The sequence below is a fragment of the Bos javanicus genome, chromosome 17, assembly GCF_032452875.1.
Source record: "Bos javanicus breed banteng chromosome 17, ARS-OSU_banteng_1.0, whole genome shotgun sequence".
NCBI lineage: Eukaryota > Metazoa > Chordata > Mammalia > Artiodactyla > Bovidae > Bos > Bos javanicus.
In genome coordinates this window covers 30,124,381-30,142,391 of record NC_083884.1, presented here as the reverse complement: position 1 = coordinate 30,142,391, position 18,011 = coordinate 30,124,381, and the positions used below count along the sequence as shown (strand labels likewise).

At 35.2% G+C, this 18,011-nt stretch overlaps 1 protein-coding gene across 7 annotated transcripts in view; it reads left to right on the top strand.

The window, feature by feature from the left end:
- Positions 1–18,011, top strand: part of LARP1B (La ribonucleoprotein 1B) — a 140,584-nt gene that overhangs the window by 105,799 nt on the left and 16,774 nt on the right. For 4 of the 7 annotated variants that reach the window (XM_061384202.1, XM_061384204.1, XM_061384203.1 and 1 more), the window contains 3 exons: positions 2,649–2,857; positions 3,860–3,966; positions 17,787–17,947. In XM_061384202.1, the coding sequence (XP_061240186.1) occupies positions 2,649–2,857; positions 3,860–3,966; positions 17,787–17,947 (477 nt within the window). Of the gene's footprint in view, positions 1–2,648; positions 2,858–3,859; positions 3,967–17,755; positions 17,948–18,011 lie in introns of those variants that run through there. The other 3 variants (XM_061384206.1, XM_061384205.1, XM_061384210.1) reach the window with 3 other exon arrangements.

The window sequence follows — 18,011 nt, the reverse complement described above, 5'->3', positions numbered from 1 at the left end:
AATACTGTTTGACATTCTGTGGCTTGTCTTTTTATTCTCTTCAAAGTGTTGTTCTCAAAGCCGAAGTTTTTCCTTTTACAGAAGTTAGTATAACAATTATTTCTTTCATGGGTCATTAAATCTCTCCTCAGCATTTTACCAAATGATTTTAGCAGGTATTGATGAATATTTTCCTGATCCTCTATTTCACTAAAGTTGCAAAATAGTCATCTTCTAATTTTGTTATTCCTTTTATGTTTCTTAACCTAGAATTCTGTAAGGAAGAATTTTTTCTTTTAATTAACTCTTTATTTATTCTGGAATTCAATTTACAAAAAAGACAGGTTAAATTCTTTTTCATTTTCTTGTATTCTATTGATCATTTTCAGAATAATGAGTTGGTGCCATAGCAGCCTAGAAATTTGATTAAGTTTTAAAGTAACCATTATGAACTCATGGGGTCTGTTTATTTGATGTTCTTAGGCCAATTCGGTCATTGTTTTGACTGGCAGTGTCTCCTAAAGTTTGCTGCTATGTCTTCATGAACCATGCTAATATTTTCATTTTTAACTTCATCGCTTTCTGGCTCAAGATTTTCTAGGCTTTTATAATACTTTGTGCTTCAGGCTTTTTTTTTTTTTAAAGGAGACTGATCAGTGGGAAGTGGAATTTAGAAGCCATAATCTAGATGCTAGGACACTTAGGATTTCTGGGTTGTTACTGCTCCTAGATCTTTGAATATTTCTTTTACAAGGGCACTGGATTTACCATATTTTTCAGTGTATGCTCCTACTTTTAACCCCTGAGATTGTGTATCATCTTACCATACAGAAAAATACCATTAACACAATTCAGTTAAGTTTTTCAGTCATTGGATGGGGATATACTTTTTCCTAGGTACAATTGTAGATCCTGGTGTACATATATAGATTGTGGCCCTTGCTTTCAGAGAAACACTGAGATTTACAGCTAGCATTTAATGGAAGATATATAAGAAAATAAATTTCAATTTAATGAATCTAAAAATAAATGGATAAAAATGCAGAGGTGGCACAAAAAATAATTGATTAATGGTTAATTCTGTTGGCAGAAGATGTTTGAACAATGCTACACATTCCCAGAGAAAGTACTCAGGATTTGTGCTGGATTTTAAAGGAATGATGTGAGTCTAATTGGGTGTAAAAAGATGAGGGAAAGGGACTTTTAGATACAGGGAAAAGCATATGAAAAGATATGACACAAGAAAACAAGAACAACAGAAAATAGGAATAAGAAGTAGGTTGCTATTTGGGGCGTCAAGACTGAAATGGAGAATGACAATAGAAGCAAAACTGAAGCACAATCAGGAGAGTATTATATGCCATGCTAAAGAGCCAATGCCTCTCCTAGAGGCAATGGGGAAAACCTGAAAATTTTTAAGTAGAAATGTGAAATGACCTAATTTGCTCCTCAGAATAATTATCCCGGCAACAGTAAAGATAATGGACTAGGAAGGAAAATACCAAGATAGTGAGACTAGGTAACAGAGTGGGTTAGTTCCCTTTTGAGTTTACAAACTTGTGTCTAAATAGTACTTGGAATGTATTAAGTACTCAGTAATATTTGTTGAGTGAACAAAAGTTTATTGTATGAATCAAAAGAAGTTGGTAAGTCTGAAGAAAAACCATGTAGAAATAGAGCCTGCAGTTTTGACACTTTAACTTGATTTGTTTGCTTGCTTACTTAGTGTTTTACCTTAAGATTTTCACAAACTAATTAATACAAGCAACCCAACAGAAAAATAATCAAAAGGATATGAATGGCAAGCTCACACAAGGGAAATCTGAGTACTAACTGTATAAAAATATGCTCAACTTCACTAGTAGCCAAAGAAATGTGAATACCTTTTAAATCCCATGAGATGGAAAAGTATTTAAAAGTCTAAGCAAAACCTAGCCTTGACCAAGATAACTGCTAGTCAAAAGTATGAATTGGTGAAACCACTATAGAAAGCAGGTTGGCAAACAATATTTAGTAAACCAGACGATGCACATTGCACTTGACTCAGTATTTCCATTTCAGATATAAACCCTAGAGAAATACTCATACCTGTACAGAGACATTTTCAGCAATGTTTACTGCAGCACTATTGATTATACCAAAAATGTAAAAACACTGTCTTCAGGAGAATGAATAAATTATAATATTTGTATACAACATGATATTCTGCAGTGTAAATGAATAAACCAAAGCTATATTAATAGAACTTGAATAATGGTCACAAACAAAATATTGACTGAAAAAGCCTGCAAAATGATATTATACTGTGATACCATTTATATCAAGTTAATTATGCAAAATAATATTATTACATATATAGATAAAAATATCAAATTTAAGAGCCTGGTTATCTCTGAGGAGGAAAAGCAAAATGGGATTAGGAAAGGTTATTAGGCATATTTTTCTTTAAAAAAAAAGTTTGAAACGAAGCAAAATTAAAATTTAGTTATCTAGATGATGTGTAGACAAGTGTTTTTTTGTTTTTAAATTCTTTCTTGTATATTTGAAATATTTCTAATGAAAAAAGTACTCTGAGAATAGAGAATTTCAGAATTATCCTTGTTCTCAGTAATAAAATAATTTTTCTAGCACTGAAATACTTTTAACAGCTTTTTTTTTTTTTTTGGCAGATTTGACTGATGAATTAGCTCAGAAGCTGTTTGATGTTTCAGAAGTATCTTCAGCAACAATGGCCCGTTCATTGCCCACAGCAGTTCCAGAATCTCCCAGAATTTACCCTGCAAGGACACCCAAGACACCACGAACACCTCGATTACAAGATCCAAATAAAACACCAAGATTTTATCCTGTTAAAGAACCCAAAGCCATTGATGTAAAGGTACACAGAACACCAAAAATATAAAGCCTACATTTTGTATACTTCACCATTACAAAATGAAACTTTTTTAGTTTCTATCACAATAAAAAATTGTATTTTAAGTTACAGGAATTTGTTAAAAAAAAAAAAAAGATATTTTACCATAGTGATGTCTTCTCAGGTTAAGGAATAACTTCTTTACAATCAGATCAGTTCAGTCGCTCAGTCATGTCTGACTCTTTGCCACCCCATGAATCGCAGCACGCCAGGCCTCCCTGTCCATCACCAACTCCCAGAGTTCACTCAGACTCACATCCATCGAGTCAGTGATGCCATCCAGCCATCTCATCCTCTGTCGTCCCCTTCTCCTCCTGCCTCCAATCCCTCCCAGCATCAGAGGCTTTTCCAATGAGTCAGCTCTTCGCATGAGGTGGCCAAAGGACTGGAGTTTCAGCTTCAGCATCATTCCTTCCAAAGAAACCCCAAGGCTGATCTCCTTCAGAATGGACTGGTTGGATGTCCTTGCAGTCCAAGGGACTCTCAATAGTCTTCTCCAACACCACAGTTCAAAAGCATCAATTCTTCAGCACTCAGCCTTCTTCACAGTCCAACTCTCACATCCATACATGACCACAGGAAAAACCATAGCCTCGACTAGATGGACCTTTGTTGGCAAAGTAATGTCTCTGCTTTTGAATATGCTATCTAGGTTGGTCATAACTTTCCTTCCAAGGAGTAAGTGTCTTTTAATTTCATGGATAGTGTTAATTAAAGATGACCAGAAGGTGTAATAAAGAATCATTTTAAGCTGTGTTTTCTTTAATCCTTGTGTTGAAACCTTAGCCTTGCTAAGTTTTGTAACTTGTGTGTGAGATGTTTGAGTTTTGTGACTTCATATGATTTCATAATGTGTCATCCACAGTATGAAAATGTTTGAGTTGGTTTATAGTCAGAGGGTTTTAATTTACTTGTGAGGTTCACACTACTGAAAGTAATTGCAATGTTTGACTTCTTTTTCCTTAGAGTCCAAGAAAGAGAAAAACAAGACATAGTACAAATCCCCCTCTAGAGTGTCATGTTGGTTGGGTAATGGACTCCAGAGATCACGGGCCAAGAACATCCTCTGTCAGGTACTGTATCTGTCAAACATTGCTTTGTTCTTGATTTTAAGTTCACTGGAAACAGTTACTAATTAGATATTTGGGAACATTTAAAAATTGATACATTAGCAAATTATAGAACAATGAAAATAGTAAAAAGAAGCCAAAGAAGAGGAAATAAGTTTTACAATAAGTATGTTAAGGAATAATTCAGTAGGATAGGTTTTTTTCCCCCTTTTGAAGTAATTTCCACAAATGTGTACTCTTAGATTAATAATATTTAGGTCTATTAAAGTTATTATCTTTGGAAATATTCCAGATATTTTATGGCATAGTAGGTTCTTAGTGAGTTAATGTGCTAAACAATCTGCTCAAACTATGTAAAGGATATGGAAATAAAACACATTAATATTTTAGAGTTTTTCCTTTGGGGAAAAATAGATTAGCTGATTATTTTTCTTTTAGCTTTAATTTTACAAAAGATTATTATTTATCTCAAAAGAGATGACAGAGCTAACTTTTACTACGCCTGTTAAGTACATTATAAAAATATGGTTATGCTATGTCCTATACAGAGGTGAGTTACTATTGCTTTGTGTTTCTTGAAAACCTGTCTTGCGTTTGAATAGATATTTTCAGAATAATTATACTTTCTAATTGGAAAATGAGTTTTAGGAAAACAAGTCTCTTTTGACTGATTACTATAACTGAAGAATTAGTTTTATTCAAAGAAAAACTAGAGAGTTTATCATGATCTGAAAATCTCCAAGTATTTTTTTCCAGGGATATTCATGTGGTACTTTGCATTTTGTTCTCATTAGATATATTTTCCTTAAAAGATAAAATGTCTATATGCTCTTCTTGCACATCTGTTGTCTGCTGCTGGTGCTGCTGCTGCTAAGTCGCTTCAGTCGTGTCTGACTCTGTGCGACCCCATAGACGGCAGCCCACCAGGCTCCCCTTCCCTGGGATTCTCCAGGCAAGAACACTGGAGTGGGTTGCCATTTCCTTCTCTAATGCATGAAAGTGAAAAGTGAAAGTGAAGTCACTCAGTCGTGTCCGACCCTCAGCGACCCCATGGACTGCAGCCTACCAGGCTCCTCCATCCATGCGATTTTCCAGGCAAGAGTACTGGAGTCTACTTACAGTTGTTTTGTATTCTAAGTCATTTTCAGAGTTTGTTTCTTTATTATTTTTTTTTGGAGGAGTATGTTTAGAGATCAGTAGATAATGATGAAAAATGTTGCACTGATACATAGCAGAGAAGACGATATATATAGTCCCTGCCTTTACAGACCTTAATTCAAAGATGGCAGACAAGTGTGTAATTACTATAATGAGAGGTGAATTTTTTTAATTGACTTACCTTGTAGAGTTTTAGTTACAAGCAAAATTGAGTGGAAGGTACAGAGTTCCCTTATACCTTTTGCATCCCCTGCCTCCCTCACCACAACCTTCCCCACTATAAACATTCATATCTTTTTTAAAAATTTATGTATTTTTAATTGAAGGATTATTTAATTGCTTTAACATATCTTTGGACCATCTACATTAATGTAAGTATTGATTGTATTTAAATCTGTCATCTTATATTCTATTTGTCTCATCTATTCTTTGTTCTTTTTTCCTACTTTCTTTTGGATCAGCTTAGTTTTTGTAATGATTCTGTTTTATCTCTACTATTGGCTTGTATCTCGGTTTATAGTGTACATTGTAACATATCCTTTTAATGATGTATCCTTTTAAATGATACATCATTACATGTATAGGATAAGAACCTTACTAAAGTTCCATCTCCTCCCATCCTTTGTTATTATTATTTTTTAGACAATTAGGTTTTAAAGCAATTAACAGGAAAAAGGAAGTTTTAAAAATATTCTCATTTTTACCATTTACAATGCTCTTCATTTCTTAAATATTTCTTGTGCAGATATTTTGGCAATGAATTCTGTTAGCTTTCATTTAACAAGAAATGTTTAATAAAAAATTAAGTTGAATTTAAAAGTAAAGCTGAAAGAAATTGAATGTTTAATTCATTTAAAATAACTGATAAATATTCTATATTAACATAAATAAACATTTTTATGAAATATAGTTCTCAAAAAATTCCTGAATAGAGTAGTATTTGTCTTAAAGTTTTACATATTTTTTAATGTTTTGTTTTATATGAGATAACTGGATACTCATATGTTTCTATATTGTCTTGTCATTTGTGGGGTTTTTTTGTTGTTGAAATAGAATAATAAAATCTGGGGAAGGGAGACATGTTTTAATAGCCTTTTCAGATAATTGAAATTTATTCTTCTTTGATATTATCCAAAGTAGGTATTCTTCTTTGATGTTATCCAAAGTTGAACAAGTGGTAGTTTTTTAGAAGTTAGTTGCAATGTGGAGTCTGAAACCGTATGTCAATGACTTTCTTATACTCAGTGAAGTTTTCATACTCTGTTACATTAAAAGCCACTGGACTTCTTCCACTTTGAATGGCTCTTTTGTCATGCATGCTTTTGTAACATCATGAATCATTGGTCACCTGGTAAACTTGATTAACTTAGTTATGCAGACTTCTAAATGATGAAATATCTCAAAATACAATTTCAAAATAATCACATTTTAAAAAGTAACCCCTGAGAAGGAGAAGGAGGAAAAGAGGAGGGGGAAGAGGAAGAAAGAGAAAAAAGAGAAGAAAGAGAGAAGGAAACACCATGAATGTCCAACAATAGGGCACCAGTTACACATATTGCTTTCCACAGATACAAAAAAGAACTCTGCAACCATTAAAAAGTTATTTCTGGCTAGCTTACAGTGTTTTCTTAAGAGGACCCCTAGAGAAAATACAACCAACACAGAATGAATGAGTATATCACACGTGCCTGACACACAGCGTTAAAACACACAGCGTTAAATACGTGATGGAGAGAGGAAGGCCAGCTGGTGGGCAGGCACTGAGGAGTACACACAGTTCTGGATATTTATTGAAATAAGGCCTCAAAACTGCAAGTGCAGAAGGAATATTTTCAAATCTCATGATAGAGACCCCGTGAGGGCCGTAGCATCTATCAAAGGGGATGTTGAAACCCCCACCAAGTGGAAGAAGTTAACTGTGTGCTGCCCATAAGCGTAGATACCCCATACCCATTGGAACCAAAATTAACTCCTGATACCTCACCACCAACCAGTCAGCAGAATGAGAACTAGCTGATCATGTACCCCACAATCCCCCACCCTCACCTTTTTTTTGTTGTTATTGTTGAAGTATAGTCAGTTTACAGTATTGTGGCAATCTCTACTGTTCGGCAAAGTGACTCAGTTGCACATATATATGTGCTGCTGTGCTGTGCACAGTTGTTGTGTGCTACTCTTTGCGACCCTGTGGTCTGTAGCCTGTCAGGCTCCTCTGTCCCTGGAATTTCCCAGGCAAGAACACTGGAGTGGATTACCATTTCCTCCTCAAGGGGATCTTCCTGACCCAGGGATCGCGTCTCCTGCATTATCAGGGAGATTCTTTACCATTGAGTCACCTGGGAAGCCTGTTATACATTCTTTTTTTTTTTTTTCATATTTTCCCTTATGGTTTATCCCAAGCAGTTGGATATAGTTCCCTGTGCTATACAGTAGGACCTTGTTGTTTATCCATTTTAAGTGTAATAGTGTGCATATACCAACCCCAAACTCCCAGACCATCCCTCTTGCTCCCTCCTTCTACCTTGGTAACCATGTATCTGATCTTGGTCTGCCTCACCCTGTCTTTGAAAACCTTTCCCTGAAAGCCATAGGGGAGTTCAGGTCTTTGAAGCATTAACTTCCTGCATGCCTTGCTTGGTGCCTTAAACACACTAAGGAGAGTAATGTCAGGCAGATAACAGAGTGGGAAGGAATAGGTAGGTATCTGTCTAACCACTTAAACAACAATTATATTTTCAGAAATTGTCTGTATTGACAGTTTTGGAACTTTACAGTCTTTTTAAACACTTAAAGCTTCCAGAGGAAAGCATGTTGGGTAACTTGTCAATAGTGGTTGATGTCAGCCTTTGGTGTAGTAGCAGCTGTCTATCTTCCACCACCCCCAGCCCTGTGACCGGCATTTGGGAAGATGGCAACCCCCACTCTGGTATGGCTTGCTGGATCCAAAATAGGCAATGAAGACCTTGTCCTTCAAATATTGGAGTTTTTATTTTGACTGCTAACTGCCTCTGATCAACAAAGTACAGACAGAGTCTGGTGGCCATTGTTTCATCCATGAATGTCTTTTTTTGTTTTTGTTTTGACATTCAAAAGCAACCACTAAAGAGGGAAATTTAGAAAACTATCACCCATGCCCAAGAAAAGATGTAGGCTCAGAAAAAGATCTAAGAGACTTTAAGCTTTCACCTCAGACTTACCTCAGCACAGAATTACCCTACAAAAATTGAGAAAAAAAACAAAACAGCAAATGCTGGGCAAGAGGGAGAATTTGATTTCCAGAGTTACCACAGTATAAGATTCAAATTTTCATTGTTAACAAAATTATGTCCATTTGAAGGAATAAAATTAATTGATGAAAAATGTACCTAATGAAGCTCCCATTCCCATTTTTCTTAATCAGAGTCTTTAAAACTAAAGAGTTAAATGAAGATATAGACAAAGATAGCAAAGCAGTGTATGAAGAAAACAAGATTATCGAGAGAGAGAAATTATATAAAGGAACCAGAAAGGAATTCTGCAGCTGAAAATACAGTAACTAAAAAGAAAAATATACCAGGGGGTTCAAAAGTAGCTGTCATCAAACAGAAAGAAAAGAATAAGCAGACTTAAAGATAGAACAGTTTAAATTATCAAATCTGAGGAACAAAAAGAACGAAGAAAAGTCAAGCAGTATCTAAGGGATCTGTCAGATACATGAACTAGACCAGTACACACACTGTGGGAATCTCAGAAGGAAAAGAGAAAGGGGGCAAGAAGAATATTTGAAAGAATAGTGGCTCCCAACTTGATGGAATACATGAATCTACAGATCTGATAAGCTTAATGAACTTGAAGTAGGATAAAGCAGAAGAGACTAACTTCAAGACACTTTATAATCACACTATTGAGAACCAAACACAAAGAGAAAATCCTGAAAGCAGCACAAGAGAAGATACTCATCATATACAAGGGATCCTTAGTAAACGTATCAGCCAATTTCTCAGCAGAATCCTTGTAGGCCAAAAGCCAGTAAACTGATATATTCAAAGTGCAGGGGGGAAAAACCTGTCAACTAAGAATTCCTTATCTGGCAAAACTGCGCTTCAAATTTGAGAGACAGAGATAAAGCCTGAGGGGGAAAAAAAGAAACAAAAGATACATTGATTTAGAAAAAAGGAATAAAACTGTCTTTGCTCACAGATGACATTATTGTTTATATAGAAAGTCATAAATAATCAGGTTACGTGGTTAATATACAAATGTGAATCACTTCCCTGTGTACCGGCAATGAACTGGTAGAATTTGAAATTAAGGGCAAAATACTATTTGCATTATCACCCTGCCCAAAATATGTACAAGATCTATATGAAGAAAAGTATAAAACTGATGAGAGGAATTAAAAAAAAAACTAAATAAATGGAGTTATATTCCATGTTCATGGATAGAAAGAGTACTGTTAAGATGTCAGTTCTTCCCAACTAGATCTACATATTCAAAACAATTCCAATAAAAAAATCCCAGGAAGTTATTTTGTGGATTTTAACAAACTGATTCTTAAAGTTTTTGTGGAGAAGCAAAAGACCCAGAACAGCCAACATGATATTTAAAAAGAACAAAGTTAGAAAATTGATATTACCTGGCTTCAAGACTTACTGTAAAACTACAGTGATCAAAACAGTGTGATACTGGTGAAAAATTAGATAAATATATGAATGGAACAAACTAGAGAGCCCAGAAATAGATCCACATAAATAAAGTCAAATGGTCTTTGACAAAGGAGCAAAGGCAATACAGTGGACCAAAGATAATCTTTTTAATTAATGGTGCTTAGCACAATTGGACATTCATATGTAAAAAAGTCTAAACATTGATCTTATATGCTTCTCAAAAACTAACTCAAAATGGATCAGAGACCTCACATAACTATAGAACTCCTTGAAGATAACAGGAGAAAATCTACGATCCTGGGTTGGTTGTTGACTTTTTAGATATGATGCCAAAAGTGAAGTTTGTGAAGGAAGAAATCAAGAAGCTGGACTTAATAAAAGTGGAAAACTTTCGCTCTATGAGTGACACTGCCAAGAGAATGAAAAGACATGCCACAGAGTGGCAGAAAATATTTATAAAATACACATCTGAGAAAGGACTATTGTCCGTGATATACAATAAAACTCATCAATAAAGCTCTTAAAGAACTCTTAAAACTCAACAGTAAAACAAAACAAAAAAAAAATTAAAAAGCACCTGTTAGAAAATTGGCCAAAGACCTAACAGACACCTCACCAAATAAGATATACAAATGGCAAATAAGCACATGAAGATACTCCATCCACATCATATATTATCAGGGAATTGGAAAAGTGAGACAGCAATGAGATTGTACAACACACCTGTTAGAATGGCCAAATCCAGAACACTGACAACACTAATAAATGTTGGTGAGAATATGGATTAACAGGAACTCTCATTCACTGGCAATATTTTGGAATCTAAAATGGTACAGCCATTTGGAAGATAGTTTGGAAGTTTCTTACAAAACTAAACATACTCTTACATACCATCTAGCAGTCACCCTCCATGGTACTTACCCAAAGGAGCTGAAAACTTATGTCCACATGAAAATCTGTGCATGGATATTTAAAGCAACTTTATTTATAATTGCCCAAATTTGGAAGCAGCCAGGATGTCCTTCGGTAAACTGTGATATATCCAGACAATGAAATAGTATTTGGTAGTAAAAAAGAAATGAGCTATGAAACCATGAAAAGACATGGAAGAACCTTAAATGCATATTACTAAGTGAAAAGGCTACACACTGTAAAATTCCAACTATTTGACATTCTGGAAAAGGAAAACTATGGATAGAAAGACTGTTTTTTCCTAGGGGTTGAGGGGAAGGAGAGATGAATAGTTGGAACTCGGGATTTTTAGGCTGTGTATGACACTGTAATGATAGCTACTTCTTGTTATAAAGTATAGAATGCACAGCACCAAGAGTAAAGGCTAATATAACTGTGAACTTGGGGTGATTATAATGTCAGTGTGGATTGGTCAGTTGTAACAAATGTTACTACTCTGGTGGTAGATGTGCTGGATGTTGATAGTGGAGGAAGCCATGGTCTGGGGAGCAGGGAGTATAGATGGTATAAGGGAAATCTCTATACCTTCCACTCAGTTTGCCATAATGCTAATGTTTCTTTAAAAGATAAAGTATTCATTAAAAAAAAAAAAAAGCTGAAGGAGTTTGTTACCACTAGATTTGCCCAGTAAGAAATGCTAAAGGTAGTCCTCAGTTTGACATGGACACTTGACAGTAACGTGAACACATATGAAGAAAGAAGCAATTTTGGTAAGAGTTTTACTGTAATTTAACTTATAACTCCACTTTTTACTTTCTATGTCATTTTAAAAGACAAATAACTTTTAAAAAATTACTGCTTTGTTATATACTATATAAAGATTTAATCAGTAACAGAAAGTAGGGAACAGATATGTATAAGAGTAGAGTTTTTGTTAATTATAATCCTCATGACTACCACAAAGAAAATATCTATAGATCATATATAAGAGGAAATGAGAAGAGAGTCAAAATATTTTATTCAGAAGGAAAAGAAGCAACACAAAAGTTAGTAAGAGGAAGTGAGGGACAGCAAATCTATAAGGCATATAGAAAACTAATAACAAAATGGCAGGTCCCTCCTTACCAGCAGTTACTTTAAATATGAATAGCCTTCATTTTCCAATCAGAAGACAGAGATTGGTAGAATGGTAGAAAACATGATCCAACTATATACATCTACAGAGACTCATATTAAATTCAAAGACACAAATAGATTGAAAGTGAAAGGATGGTAAAAGATGTACATTTGAGAGAGCTTGGATAGCTGTTTTAATATCAGACAAACTATACTTTAAGAAAAATACAAGAGATAAGGACATTATTTATTAATAGAAGGTTCAATATAGAAGACATAGCATTTATGTAACTAATAACAGCCCCTCAGGAGATATATGAAACAAAAACTGACAGAAATAAGAGGAGAAATAAACATTCTGTAAGCATAATTGGAGATTTCAATACCCTGCTTTCAATAATGCATAGATCAACCAACCCAACATAAAATGATAAACAAAATAGAGTACACAAACAACATTATAAGGCAATTAGACCTAACACATTTAAAAATTTTTCACCTAACAATAGCATGTGAATAGTGTGAAAGTCTCTCAGCCGTGTCCGACTCTTTGTGACCCCATGGACTATACAGTCCATGGAACTCTCCAGGCCAGAATACTGGAGTGGGTAGCCTTTCCCTTCTCCAGGGGATCTTCCCAACCCAGGGATCGAACCCAAGCCTCTTGCATTGCAGGTGAATTCTTTACCAGCTAAGCCACAAGGGAAGCCCAAGTATACTGGAGTGGGTAGCCTATCCCTTCTCCAGCAGATCTTCCCGATCCAGGAATGGAACCAGGGTCTCCTGCATTGCAGGAGGATTCTTTACCAACTGATCTATCAGGGAAGGCCGTATCACCTAACAATGGAAGAATACAAGTTCTTAAGATCACGTGGGGCATTCACAATAGACTATATGTTTGACCAGAACAGAATTTCTAATAAATTTTAAAAGAGGTATCACACAAAGTATCTTCTCTGACAACAATGGGATGTTAGAAATCCCTTACAGAAGGAAAATGAAAATTCACAAATATGTAGAAATTAAATAGCATATTCTTAAGTACCCCGTGGCAACCCACTCCAGTACTCGTGCCTGGAAAATCCCATGGATAGAGGAGCCTGCAGTCCATGGGGTCGCTAAGAGTCAGACAAACTGAGCAACTTCACTTTCACTTTTCACTTTCCTGCATTGGAGAAGGAAATGGCAACCCACTCCGGTGTTCTTGCCTGGAGAATCCCAGGGACGGGGGAGCCTGATGGGCTGCTGTCTATGGGGTCGCACAGAGTCGGACACGACTGAAGCGACTTAGCAGCAGCAAGTACCCCATGGGTCAAAGAAGAAATTACAGTGGAAATTAGAAAATACATTTGACCCTCCATATCTTGGATTTCTCATCCATGAAGGAAAAAAAAGAAGATGCAAGAAACTCAAATCAGAAATGAAAATGGAGGCATTATTACTGACATTACAGAGATAGAAGGGATTCTAAGAGAATACTATGAACAAATTGTTATATATCAAATTACATAACCTAGAATAAATTCTTGAAACACATAAATTACCTAAACTAATTTAATAAAAAATAAAAAATTCAACCCACCTATAAGAAATAAAGAGATTGAATCAGTAATCAAAAACCTCTAACAAAATTCTGAATCAAATGGTTTCACTAGTGAATTCTACCAAATATTTGAAGAAGAGTTAGCACTAACTCTCCTCAGACTCTTTCAAAAAACTGAAGAGAAGGGAATAGTTATTCTATTGAGGCCTGCATTACCCTAATACCAAAACCAGATAAAGGCATCACAAGAAAATAAAATTACATACCAGTATCCCTTATAAATAAATGCATATGTCCTCAAAAAATATTAGCAAATTAAATCTAACAGTGTATTAAGAGGATTATTCACCATGACAAATAGGATTTATCCCAGTAGTATGTGATTCAATATAATGTAAGGAAACCAATATAATGCATCATATTAATAGAACCAAGGGGAAAAACTATGTAATCATTTCAACTGACATGGAAAAGTTATTTGATACAATCCACTGTCCTTTCATGATTAAAAAGTCTTAGAATGCTAAAATTAGAGGGAAAATTCCCCAACATGATAAAAGATATTTATGAGAAACCCATGGTGGGCCTTATACTCTGGTGAAAGGCTAAAAGCTGTCATCCTAAGATCAGGAATAAGACAGGGATACATGCTTTTATCATTGGTATTCACTGTTATGCTGGAATTCCTGTGTACAAAATAGACATAAATCAGTTGTCTTTCTATATGCAGCACTGAACAATTTGAAAAAGAAATTCAGAAAGCAATTCTATTTACATTAGCATCTTAAAAAGATAAATACTTAGGAATAAATCTAACCAAGGAAGCAAAAGACACACACTGAAAACTAAAAAATTTTAGTAGACCTAAATAAATGGAAAGACAGCCCATTTTCATGGATAGGAAGACTTAACATTGTTAAGACATTATTACAGTTCTAAGTGATCTATATATATTTGACACAGTCCCTGCAAAAATGGAAAAAGCTTATCCTCAATTTTTTATAAAATTGCAGGGAACCCTGAAAAGCTAAAATGACCTTTTAAAAAAATAAAATCGAAGGACCAACACTTGCCAACTTTGAAAGTTACTACAAGGATACAGTAATTAAAACAGTTTGGTCTTGGCTTAAGGACAGACATGTAGACTAATGGAACAGAAAAGAGTCTAGAAATAAACACTGTCGTATATGGTCAGTTTATTTTCTACAGTGGTGCTGTTCAATGAAAGAGAGGATCATCTTTTTAACAAATGGTGCTGGGAAACTGGATATCCAGTGTGTAAAAGGATGAGATCCATACTTTATACCAGATACAAAAAAATTAACTGAAATGGATTGAAGACATAAACCTAAGAGCTAAAACTATAAAACTCTTAGAAGAAAACATAGGGGAACATCTTTATGATGCTAGATTTGACAGTAGTTTCTTGAGCATGACACCAAAGCACAGGCAATAAAAGAGAAAAACAGATAAATTTTACTTCATCACAATTATGCACTTTTGTATAAAAAAAGAATACTATCAACGTGGAAAGACAACCTACTGAATGTGCTATGCTTAGTCACTCCATCGTGTCCGACTCTTTGTAACCTCATGGACTGTATGTAGCCTGCCAAGCTCGTCTGTCCAAGGGGATTCTCCAGGCAAGAATACTGGAGTGGGTTGCCATGCCCTCCTCCAGGGGATCTTCCGCACCCAGGTATCGAACCCAGGTCTCTGCATTACAGACAGATTCTTTACCATCTGAGCCACCAGGGAAACCCACCTAGTGAATAGGAGAAAACATTTGCAAATTATATATCTGAAAAGGGGGTTAATAGTCTGAGAAAATCTTCAACAACTTCAACACACACACACAAGTTGCTCAGTCATGTCTGACTCTTTGCGACCCCATGGATTATAGCCCATCAGGCTCCTTGGTCCTCCTGAGAAACCAACAGTTCTCGCACTATGATCTTGGACTTCAGGCCTCTAGGACTGTGAGAATAGAAATTTCTATTGTTTAAGCCACCCAGTCTGTGGTATCTTGTTATGGCAGTTGAGCTAATACAGATGTGTATAATCAAAAAAATTGAAAGTAAATGTTTGTGTGGATGTGGAGAAATGGAAAACAGTTTGGCATTTTCTCAAAATGGTAAAACAGAATTACCATATGACCTACGTATTTTACTCCCAAATCTATATCTAAAAGATATGAAAAGTGTCAGTTGAACAGATATTTTTATGCCCATGTTTATAGAAGCAGTATTCATAATAGCCAGAGGGTAAAAACAATACCTAGTCCATCAACATATGACTAGATAACACAATAGGTATATACATACAATGGAATGTGGTTCAACCATAAAGAATAATGAAATTTTGATTTAAGCCTCGACATGAATGGTCCTTGAGAACAAACATGCTTAGTGATACAAGGCAGACTCAGAAGGATGAATTTAGTATGCTTCCACTTATATGAGGTACCTAGAATAGTCAAATTTCAAAGACAAAGTAGAATAGAATTTATTGGGGGCTACAGGGAGAGGGAAAGTATTATTCATTATTTAATGAATAGAGTTTTTGTTGGGGATTATAAAGAAGTTTTTGTTGGAGATAGTAGTGATATAACGTGAATATTTAATACTGATGAGCCACTACACTTAAGAATGATTAAAATTACAAATATCATATATATTTTACAACACACACAAAGTCTTAAAAAAAAAAAAAAACCACTGATTTCATTAGGTAAGTGTTTAGATATGAGTGGAAACTACTAGGCTTATGGTAACAAATAAAAAGTTTCCAAAATCCTTATTTTTGCATGAAATTTTGATTTTTCCTCAACATTTTGTTGAGGAAATAAACAGATTCATGTTTTCATTTTCAAGGAAATGCCTGTGCCAAAACAAAGTCTGAATAACTAAGTTGTTGTTTAATCTTCTAATTAAAAATGGTGTTCCATGAAAAAAATCAGCTAGTCCAGGTCACAACTTTTTTTCAGGAGTGCTTTGACTTAGTACAACAATCATAGTACTGCTGTAACAAATATGCCATAGACTGAGGAGCTTAAATAGCAAGTGTTTATTTCTCACAGATCTGAGATTTAGGTGCCCACAGATCCTGTGTTTGGTGAGGGCCTGCTTCCTAGTTTGCTCATGACCATCTTGTTGTATCCTCACATAGCAGAGAGCCGAGAGAGCGGGAAGTACTCTTATATCTCCTCTCGTAAGGGCACTAATCCCACTCATGAAGGCTCTGCCATCATGACATATTCACTCCTAAAACCATCACATTGGGGGTTAGCAAGTCAACGAACAGTCCATAACAACAGCCTGATCATACTTTGATATGCTTCAAAAGTGCTTTTCTCCTCCTGATTGTTATAATAAACACATAGAATGAAATTTACCATCTTAACCATTTTTAAGAGTACAGTTCAGCAGTGTTAAGTATATTTGCATTGTTGTGAAACATCTCCAGAACATTCTCATTTTGCAAAACTAAAGCTTCTGTCCCATTTTGTCACACACAGTAAGATGTACTCAAGTGTTGATAGTTCATAAAGTTAATTTTGTTTGCTTCATCAAGGATCTCTTAAGATAAAACTGGCAAAAGAAAAAAATTCAAGTATTACATAGCAGTGAATAATACAACCAGTAGTAAGTAAGGTTTGGTGCCAATGCTTCACTTTGCATCAGCAGTTTTATACACCGTTGCTTTAGTACCATCAGTATAAATGTGAACACAACGAAGAGGGCAAATAATGTCTAGAATTTTGAAAATAGTTTTGACCTTGCAGGCTTTCTGAAAGGTTCTTGGAAACCCCTCTAAGTATCTGCAGACCACATATTGAGAACCAGTGATGTAAATCAGTTTTAGGAAGATCACTTTGGTGACAGCATAGAGGAAGGAGGTTGGAAAAACCCAGACACCAGTTAGTTCAAGTGAAAGGAAGAAAGCCTCAATTTGAATAATAGAGTGAAGATGAAGAGGAAAAGATGGATATAGGTGAAATTTCAGAGGTGAAATTGATTTACAGAGTTGTAGGTATGTCTTTAGGATAATGAAAATATTGTCTGTGTGCTGGATTTTATTCCTCATTTCTACTTTTTCAATTTATGTTATTAACCTAATTACTCATAAAAATTGAAAATTTCTCCAGTACCATAAGAAAAAAATAAATATAAACTAAATTAACAGATCTGGAAAAGAGGAGTAAGCTAGCTGGTCAGTTATCTGCTTCTACTTACTGTTTCAGTTTGAGGATTTATGACCATGTCCTTTATCTACTTCTGAATTAACCCATGTGTTGAACATGAGTAGCTGTATATCATTAGTTTAGGAGAGTTTTAGGGGCTAATGCCTTCACTGTTCAGACTCTCAGTAACAAACAGTGCAAATTGTTTTAAATACTTGGTTCTCGATATTTCAGTTTGAAGGTTTTTTCCCCCCTCCTCAAACAGCAGTTCAAATGCTTCGCCTTCAGAAGGTGCACCACTAATAGGAAGTTACGGATGTACTCCTCATTCATTCCCCAAGTTCCAGCACCCTTCTCATGAACTTTTGAAGGAAAACGGCTTTACCCAACAAGTGTACCACAAGTATCGTAGAAGATGCCTAAGTGGTAAGATGCTTTCCTTTATATAGTCATCTTTATGATTAAAACATAATTGTAAAAAATTCAAGTT